Source organism: Coffea eugenioides, chromosome 6, assembly GCF_003713205.1.
Source record: "Coffea eugenioides isolate CCC68of chromosome 6, Ceug_1.0, whole genome shotgun sequence".
Taxonomy (NCBI): domain Eukaryota; kingdom Viridiplantae; phylum Streptophyta; class Magnoliopsida; order Gentianales; family Rubiaceae; genus Coffea; species Coffea eugenioides.
In genome coordinates this window covers 586,580-596,913 of record NC_040040.1, presented here as the reverse complement: position 1 = coordinate 596,913, position 10,334 = coordinate 586,580, and the positions used below count along the sequence as shown (strand labels likewise).

The following is a 10,334-nucleotide window of genomic DNA, read 5'->3' as shown; positions in this document are numbered from 1 at the left end:
CATGTATAAATGGTGTTACACCTTCCGGAGCGGTTGTCAGAACAACCGCTCCAGCCCCGCGTCAGTATTACAACTGCTACGACTGCAGGACATGACACTATGAGTTTCGAGTTTCTTACACTGGAATATGCATATGCCCGCGCCTTCTGCTTCATGCGCGAAAGCTTTAACGATTGTTGAGTTACAGTTGCACTAAAATTACGTTGTAGCAAATCCACTCGATGTGCGCCTCCCCAAAAAAACTGCAATTACATATCCTGAGGTGAAAGAGATGGTAAATGCAGGTGGAAGAAAAGAGAGAAAAGAAAACAAGGATGGACGGAATGTTGATGGATGGAATGCATCAAGATTCCATTCATCAAGATTGAATGTGAGCCCCTCAAAATAAAAACCAAGCACTTGTTCTTGTTCGATTATAGCTATGAAGACTTTATTTCTGAATTTCTTGATTCCGTGTGGAAAATATTTGTAGCCTGATCCAACAATTCAATGAATTCCTTCACTACCGCGTAGTAAACACCTAAGCTTTTTAATCTCATTTTTAAGTGTGTGTCTGAAAATAAAATAAAAATAAAAAATAAAGTGTGAGCCTCTCCGGACCTTGTGTTGGGTATAAGAATTAGTCGTGGTTTAGAATACTTGTAATCTCTTTATGTCTAATCTTATCCCAAAAAAAAAAAGAAGAGTTCCCCAGTCCCTAGCTCTGTAAAGAGCATGTCGAGAAAATGAGTTTGCTTTCTTCTTGCTCTCACATGCTTTCCTCATTCCCTTCCCAAAATTGCCAAATTGTGAAGTCTAATGCTCTAAGCACGACTCAATTGTAAGAGCGTGAAATTAAGCCAAATTTTGATAATCATCAAAAGTACAAAGATGAAGGCTCTAATGGATTTGGTTATGTAGAACCCAAAAAAATATATAGGAGATATATTTGACAAAATGACTATGAGGGGAGGCAATTCACACACATAAAAATATGTGTGGGAGAAAATGAATAATACTAGCAATATATCTTTTAATCACATCATAAGAACAAGATTATCAATCCTTCACTTTTTTGAACTAAACACAATAATATGACTCTCTATTTATAGATTAGATGACCTGATAAATAAGTCTTACAACCATAAGAAATTTCTTAATCAAATACTAATTCATAAATAATAAAACTACCATAACTTGACTTCAATAGAATTACTAAAACCCTAACTTGACTAGAACACTACTTAATAATAATATGGAAAATTTTAATTTTGAGTCTTGATTTAATGTGTCAACATTTTTTCCCTTAAATCAAGCTCTCTCTTGGATCTGGTTCACCGTCATCACGATCAATAATATCTCTTGATTTTTGCTATTGCAATATTTCACGCACCTGACAAATTTATCTCGTTACTCAACTTATTTTTCACTTGCAAAAATATATCCACGCTTCTAGATATGTCAACTTATTTGACAATTCACTTTGTAATATTGCAATTCAACTAACAAGATTTTTCTCCGATCTATGTCGTCACAACCACAATCAATTTGACAATTCTTTCGAGTCAATTTTATGGCCCAATCATCACAAATTAGACATACAATTTATAACTCCCTATTTATATATTAGATGACTTGATAAACAAGTCTTATAATCATAAGAAATTTCCTAATAAAATGCTAATTTTTAAATGATAAAACTACCATAACTTTACTAAAACACCAGTACTATTGTTTGGATAGGGTCTTATTTGAAATATTATTTGAAATATTATTTGAAATAATTACTGTAACACTTTTTGTGATGTGATGTATGTGAGATAAAAAGGTGATTGGGAATATAAAAAGTTGGGTTGGAAAATGTGTTTATGATGCAAGCGAAATATTATTTGGGATAAATTTCGTATCCAAACACCCCCGGCTATACTAAATAATAATATGAAAATTTTTAATTTTGAATCTTGATTTAATATGCCAATAAATTATGGGCCTGTTTAGAACCCCAAGTTTTTTTTAAGTTCATATGTTACTAGTTTTTTAACAATTTTTACTACAAAAATCCAAAAAACTTATCAAAATTTTTAACCTACACACTTAAAAAAATTTTCCCTTCAACTTTTCTAATACACAAAAAATTTCCTTTCAACTTTTCTTCTTTTTCCTCTCCCACCCAACTCACCAGATCCTCCGTAGCCAACCACCACATCGACCGGGAGTCTTGGCAGAAACGCAAACTTGTCCCCAATTTCTATTTCACCGCACTCACGAGTCCTAAAGGTGCTGACTTTACCGTGTTCACCGCTGTGCACCCAAACGGGATTCTTTCCGATAACTTGGAAACGAACCCTGTTGGGTTCATTGGAAGGAGCAAGTTCAAATGCCACGTGACGCGGGGAAACGGTTTTGTCATTGGATTTGAGACCCAAACCCCTTCCCCATTCTTTTCGGTCTTCTTTTGCAAAGGCGGGCGAGGGAAGAGGGATGGGGAGAGGGGAGGATAGGAGTGGCAGGGAAGGGAGAATTGGGGTGGCGGGGGAGAGGGAGGGAGAAGAGGATAGGGGAGGGGGAGGAAGAGGGGTGGCGAGGGAGATGGGAGGATAGGGGTGGCGGGGAAAGAAAGGGGAAGGGGAGAGGGAGAAGAGGGGTGGCGGGGGAGGGAGAGGGAGGAGAGGAAACAGCCGAACAGGGGAAGGGAAAGGGGAAGGGATAAGAAGCGGGAAGGGAGGAAGGACAAGAAAAAAGAAAGAAAAAAAAAGAAAAAAGAAAAAGAAAGAAAGAAAAGAAAAAGAAAAAAATATTTGTTCATATCAAAAAATTTTTTTTACAACCTTTACAGTAATTTACAGTAAAATTTTATACAAACACTTAAAAAACTCACCTTCCAAACGGGGCTATAGACTAATAATAGATACATCATGCTTATAGGCCCCCACAGGCTAGGGGGAGTGGCGGAATAAAGGCTAATGGCCATTCTAATTTTTCAATTTTTCCTATTCCTTCGTAAACAGCAGCAGTAACCAGTAAGTAGTAACGAGCAATGTCAGGGGCAGGGGAGAAATAAGTTGGATGATATCGAAAGAGAAGCCTGAATGAGAGATTAGAAATGCGGGATAGGAATGAGTTAAACGGAATGAAATCAGGATTCATTTAAAAAAGGAAGAAAAAAAAACAATGTAGGGGGTCTGATCTCGCGACGTAGCTTAATTTGAGAGGCGGTAGCGACCCGCCTTGGGTGCCATGCTGTCACGTGACCTTTAGGGTTTGATAAGATGGATATATGCTACTGCTGGTAGTGGCAGTAGTGTATTCGCATTCAGCTTGGAGGAAGCGAGGGACCGCTTGCACCACGGCCATGAGCTGTGAGTGTGCAAGATAGTCGGCTGCTATTTAAGGCAGAGGGGAAAGCGTGCACCCCAGGATATTTGCTCATTTTGCAACGCTAGTCCGCATCTTTTAGTCAAATCAGAAAACTTCCCCTGCGGTGTTTTGGCCTTTTTTGGGTTATTCATACATTGTCACTCCCCTCATTTTATTAGATGCAAAAGTACTACTACAAATTAAACTGCATAAGCCCTTCACAAAAAAAAAACATAAAAAAATGTTAGAAAAATATTATTTGCATTTCCATTTTTTTAAGAGTTAATTTTATGTATACTAACAATGTATATATTATTACAATTGGATGCATGACATATATACATAATTTGAATTTTAAATCCAAATTTAGATTAGTTGTTGTATATCTAATAGTAACAGTGCATGCACTGTCAGTATATATAAGTTTAATTTCTTTTGTTAATCATAACCATACTATTTTTTTAGTTATTCAATTTTCATTTATTAGGTCACATGATAAAGTAAATGGTTAGAGTGCAAATAATAAAAATTAGAATACAAATAACATTTTTCAAAAAGGTTATGGTTCTTGAATAACATCAAATGCAAGATATTAGTTGTCCATGTATCAATAGAATGACATCACTTCAATTCTAACAACAAAGGACTAATAATTTTGTGGAACTGAGAAGGGAGTTATTGAACCAACATAAAGTTGAAAATCACGATTTTAGAAAATCCATTGCATAGTTTATTCTCCATTTATAAAAATAATAATTTACTATACCTTTTGATTTACTTATGTATTTACAAATTTGAGCTGTCTCTCTTATATTTGGCACTAATTAAATGATTTAGTGTAAAGAAAACTATTTGTATTAATCAATTGATTATACTTTCTAGATCACAAATCATTTCCTCCAAAAATCATATTTAATATTTTTAAGATACGAATATTAATTAACTAGTAAAGGTATTCATCATATATAAGTGCGTATGCATTTTTTTAGCTCTTCCAGCTATAATAAACTTATGCTACTATAGAAAATTCACACATACTATTGTAAATCAAGAAAAAAAATGGATACTATAAAAACCTTATTCTAAAGATTGGCCAACACCACTAAAATTTTAAGATATGTTATATATTGTTATGATAAACAAGCGTAAAACAAGAAAAGTTACACATAAAATATGCACATCAAACTAAATTAAGCATCCTTGTAGTTCCATGCTTAGTGTTTTAGGGTTAAAACACTGTATTTTCCCTTAAAAGGAGCCAAAAAAAAAAGAAAGAAGTGTATAAAGTTTCGAGGTGCAAATCACATTATCATTAAAAGTAGAAGGACCAAAACGCCAAAAAATATTCCACGACATTCGTGTCGAATGCCTTTTCATTTTTGTCTACGTTCCCTCCACATCTATCCGAACCAAAATTCCCTCCCTTCCCTCGTTTTCATTCTCCTCTCATACTACTACTAGTAAAAACATCACATAATACACACCTCCCCCCACTACACCTCTTTCCTCCTCGTTCTCACACACTACACGCACTAAAACCACCCGCCACCTTCCCACTCCAATTACCCAGACGCGCTTCCGATCAGTAACACCCACCGGGGAACGGCTTGGGTTCTTACTGTCAGTTAATTGGACCGAAAACATTAAGTAAATTGCAATTATAATAATTTAACGGTAATGTCTACGCCTCAAGCTCCGTCAAGAGGGGCTGCTGCCGGGGGCCGCCAGATTCCGCAGCCGATCAAGCGACACTTACCTTTCTCATCTATGAAGCCGCCTTTCGTTCCTCCCGAGGATTACCACCGGTTCTCCACCCCAGCTGGCGCCGGCACTGAAACTGTCCGGATTCAGGACGCCGAAGCTATCGTTGTCAAATCTCCTGTGAGTTCCGTTCTAAGCCTATGTTGTGGATTTGGTTAATAAAACCGTTTTTGGGTTTTTATCCAACCTGAAGCCTCATTTTCGCTCTGTCCCCGCCGCCCCTCACAGCCAAAGAAAGAAAATGATCCGCTTTTATATAGGATTATAATAACACGTATGAATTGCTGTGTTTTTCTCTAGAACACTCGGTACGATTCGATTTGTAAGTTGAGCATTTTGAGTTTGAGTGTGAAGACCTGTGTAATTCAAGCAGCCCCTTTCTGTTTTACGATCTAGGTTGTGGATTAGAAATGAGATGTGGAAGAATTCAAGACTGGAAAATCCTCATTCCATCAGAAGAATCGAGCTGTAGTTGTAACGGATTAGATAAGAACTTCCTAAAGTACAGCTCGAAGTTTCTAACCTTTTTGTATCGGATAAGAGAATAGGCAGCTTCCTAATTGTTGTCATCGAGTAGCCTTTCTGGTCTTAATGCTGTACAACCGCTCATCGCAATCATTTTCCTCCCATCCCCTCTAGCAAGAAATACTAATCCAACGATATTGCCGCATTTGAGCTTCCTTGCGATGGGAAATGATACCAATGTGCTACCGGATAGGATTTGACATGTAACTAATCAATGGTTACTGGATATTAGAAACAAGTCTGGCTGCAAAAAACTTGAAAAGGACCATAACATTGCTTGCATCCGCAATCCTCAATTCGTAAATGTGAGAAATTGCGGAGTGAATTTTGTTAGCAACATCTCTTCCCATAAATACTGGACGTTGTGTAAGGATATACTGTTACTAACCACTTTAATGGTTTTAGGTACCTTGATCACAAGTATTTCATTAGTTAAGGTTTCACATTGAGCTTTCGTCATTAATTCTTTTGTATTTTTATTTAAACCTTGATTGAAGCTTGCCTTGTCCATCTTATGCAATTGCTAATCTCTCCTCAGCCAATAAAACGGAAGTCCAGAACAGATAATCATGAAGTTTCATCTACAGACTGGGCTGCTAGTCCTGGGAATACTCGTACAGTCAGCAGCCCAATTTGCACTCCTGTATCTGCCAAGGGAGGAAAGGCATACGGCAGATCAAAGGTCACAAAAGGGGATATGTCTGGACCTTCAACTCCTTTGTCCAATGCAGGTATGATATGGTTTTGAGGAACTGCTTTTTGATCTGACTCGGGAAAGAGCTTGATTATCATGACCAATTGCTTTGGAATGGTTTATGACAAAGTTCTTTCCTTGTGGCAATGTTTGATTCAACTCAAAACAGTTAATAAGCACGATGGATAGTTCTGTACCAACTTATGCCATTGAAGAAAGCATATGACACGTTGAATTTGTGTTGATGCAGGTTCTCCTGCTCCTCTCACTCCAGCAGGCAGCTGCCGCTACGACAGCTCTTTGGGTATGTTTCTCTTTGCGTCAAAGTGACTCACAAAAACTGGAAAAGCTACTAGCATGAGACAAGTTATTTTCTGATTTGCCTTTCAGGTCTTCTGACAAAAAAATTCATCAACTTGATAAAGCATGCAGAGGATGGAATTCTGGATCTGAACAAGGCAGCAGAGACGTTGGAGGTGAATAATCTCTGTGTTCATTATATGTCTTACGTGTGTAGTCTAATTCGAACTCAGTTTTATGATGTTTCAGGTGCAAAAAAGACGGATATATGACATTACAAATGTTCTTGAAGGAATTGGTCTAATTGAAAAGAAATTGAAAAACAGAATCCATTGGAAGTAAGGTTTCTCGTCTTTACTATGACATGGGACATTTTGGCATTTTTTGTTCATCTCTCCTTCATCAAATTAAAGTTTATCAAGTAAATGAAGATTTCACAACTTACATGGAAATTTCTAAATTGGCTACATAGGGGCCTTGATGCATCAAGACCAGATGAAGTGGAAAACGATGCTTCTATCTTACAGGTGCTATGAACAACTAAACTTCGACAGATTTTGCATATTATTATTTTAACAAGTTTAGAGATGATGTCCCCTCATATGCCTTCAATGACCTCTTGCAAATTGAGTATCAGTCTTTATCCTTGATATCTTCATAAACAAATTTCCTCATATGTTGATCTTTAATTAGATTGCATTTCATAATCCTTGTCTGCAGGCAGAAGTTGAGAATCTTTCCATGGAAGAACGAAGATTAGATGATCGCATCAGGTTGTGTAGTTTGTTATCTTTTTAAGCAAACTGTGCTCCTGAAGGTTGTAATTTCGTGCTGACACTTAGGATTGTTACAGAGAGATGCGAGAAAGATTGAGGGATTTGAGTGAAGATGAAATCAATGAAAAGTAATTTGTCCTCCTGCACTTGATTACATTCTCGAATGCAGTTTGTAAAACTTCTATACCAACTAATACCTGTGTCCAACATTTTGACTGCTATAGATGGCTTTTTGTGACCGAAGAGGATATCAAGACTTTACCTTGCTTTCAGGTACTTTTTTATTGTTTGGTTATGAGGCAATGCCCCTTCAATGTGCTGGTAAGACAAATAATATGGAAAGAAGTTCACCTTGATCACCGACACAGTAAGGAGGGGTTGACTGCCATCGCTTGTTTGGTAGTTATAACATATTTATTGATAAATAATTGGAATTGCCTTTGTTTCAATGATCAATTAGGTGAACCATTGCTGAAGTTATTTCTTGGCTAGATCCTTAGTTATCATTCATTTGGTTTTAGTAACTTGTTATTTAATTTTTAATAGTTTCTTAGATTTTATTTGCATTTATTTGATTGTCACCTACACAAAAATACCCCCTGGTTACTGTGGATTCGAAAAGAAACAATTACACCCAGTCCCTGTGGATTCGACCCTGCTTACCACTATCTACAGAAATTAACTTTAGTTGAGGGTTTTATTATTGCACAGACTTCGACAACCTGTCATCTTTCACTCAATTCGGCAGGGGACCACGTAGGAGGTTTCCTTGTTAAAAGGAAATTCTTCTTATTAGTAGGAGAGCTTCGGTTCCTTTGCGGGTTTGGAGGGTCTAGTTCCTTCGTTTTCTTTATTGGTCCTTTTTCCGTCTCTTCTAAGAAAACGACGGGGAACATAGCTTGTTTTAGATAGTAACTTTTGCAATTTTGCATGGGATTTCCTCCATGAAGATTCCTTCGTTTTCTTTATTGGTCCTTTTTCCGTCTCTTCTAAGAAAACGACGGGAAACATAGCTTGTTTTTTATAATAACTTCTGCAATTTTGCATGGGATTTCCTCCATGAGGATTAACTAATTCATTTTTTCTAGTCAAAGGTCAATTTGAGGACTCGGTTCCGAACATCTGTGAGATCTAATTATTTTACTTATTTCTTTTATTTATTGGTATTTGTACGTTTCCTGATTTAATTTCTTATGCTTTTTATGTAATTTGAATGTCAAGGGCCCGATATTCGAATTAACCTAATAATCTACTGTCAGATTAATTGATTGAATCCGTAATTGTTCAATTGGTTAATACTAGTGGCGACTAGTGTGATTGGTTTCATGTTAGGGAAACGTATGATCTAATTTAAACAAACCCTCGTAGCGTGTTTGTTGGTTAGGGTTGGGCTTTTTTAATTCTTAACGCAATTGGGGAATTAAATTCTATGGTCGTACCTAGGATTATTTCTTGGTTAGGAAAATAGTTAAGGGTCGTACCTTGACTATCGAAAAGGTAAGGAAAGGCTGGTTGTTTATCGCATGTATGACAACTATAACCAATCTGTTAATGAGTAATTGAATTATCTTTGCATCAATGATCAGTTGAATGGACCGTGTCTGAAAAGTTGCACCTTTGGCTAGAGTCGTATTGGTTATTGATTAATTCTTGTTTATTTCTATTAGTTGTTTCATTAGTTAGTTAATTAGTTGTTTTATATTTTCCAAAAATCCTCCATGCGTTGAACTCTGGAAAAAACGAATTATCCCCAGTCCCTGTGGATTCGACCCTGCTCACCGCAATATACAAAATTTGTATTTTTTTCTTGAGTAGGTAATTATTATTGCACAGGCTCGACATCCTATCAATTTTTATATAATTTTACTATTAAAATAAAAAAATAAATATATAAAATTGAGTTACTTAAAGAACTAATGAGTCAAATGTTTTGGAATTCGAATTCGAATTGATCAGATTGAGTTCAACTTGAATTCGATGTTAACCAAACTTGAGTTTTGAATCATATGCTTCTCTGTTCAATTAAAACAGACATTTTGCTTCCTGGTGCTGATTGAGATAATCATGACGATCCCTGGTAGAAGTTCCAGAGCTTGGTGCATTCATAGAAATCGCAAAAGGTCTGCAGGCCAAGCACGACAAGCAGCGCGCCAGTGGAAACCAGGGCCAGACATTTCCATGAAGCATACAAATTCTTCTTCAACCCTCTAACCGTCCTGATCAAAAGCTTCTTGCCGTAGAATTTGTTAACTTTCTCAATGGCAACCTCGATGTTAGACTTGTGATCTGAGCCGGCGTAACATCTCTGCATACCATTGAATTGATCAGCAATTTCCCCATCCGTGAGAGCCCCCTTGATCACCCCATTTTGCTTCAGCAGCTTCACGTCTTCTGCGGTGTCTATAATCCCATTCATCAGGTTGACGTATCGAGCAAATTTAAGGGTTGACTTACACATAGCAGCCTCGTAAGCCACCAGATTCCTCATTATCACTTCTGAGCTCGCGTTCAAATTCATTACAGGAAGGTACAAAGCGGCTTCCTCTTCCACGAACTTGATCTCTTGAATGCTCCCAATGAAGGGTTTGCATTGCACTTTAGCATAGCGCCAGAGATGAGATACCGACGGAATTTCGATTTCATCATGTTCTGAATTTTGCTCTCCAGTACCCAGGTTGCCTTTTCTGTACAGCCCAGAAATAGTTGACCATGGAATACTCGAGACAAACTTAACAGGGCTAAGAAATCGCTGGGTATGCTTAGGACCAATGGTCTCCACCAAGTCCAAGAGTGTTTCCAAATTATTGTGAGCCACGTCTGGATCTTCATTATCAGTCGAGAAGGACGAGGATGAAGAGGTCGATGAGTTCCTGAATTCTGTATAAGTTGGCACGACTTGAATGGGACCATTTACAGAGCATCCGGACACGGCAGGACCTGGA

The 10,334-nt window shown here is 37.3% G+C and overlaps 1 protein-coding gene across 1 annotated transcript; it reads left to right on the top strand.

The window, feature by feature from the left end:
* Positions 1-4,785: 4,785 nt before the first annotated feature.
* LOC113776367 (transcription factor E2FA-like) lies at positions 4,786-9,449 on the top strand. Its single transcript, XM_027321510.1, has 10 exons — positions 4,786-5,217; positions 6,161-6,353; positions 6,567-6,620; positions 6,707-6,792; positions 6,866-6,954; positions 7,089-7,143; positions 7,337-7,389; positions 7,470-7,520; positions 7,617-7,759; positions 9,424-9,449. The coding sequence occupies exons 1-10, from the start codon at positions 5,014-5,016 to the stop codon at positions 9,447-9,449; spliced, it is 954 nt and encodes a 317-aa protein (XP_027177311.1). The 5' UTR covers positions 4,786-5,013.
* The last annotated feature ends 885 nt before the right edge of the window (positions 9,450-10,334 follow it).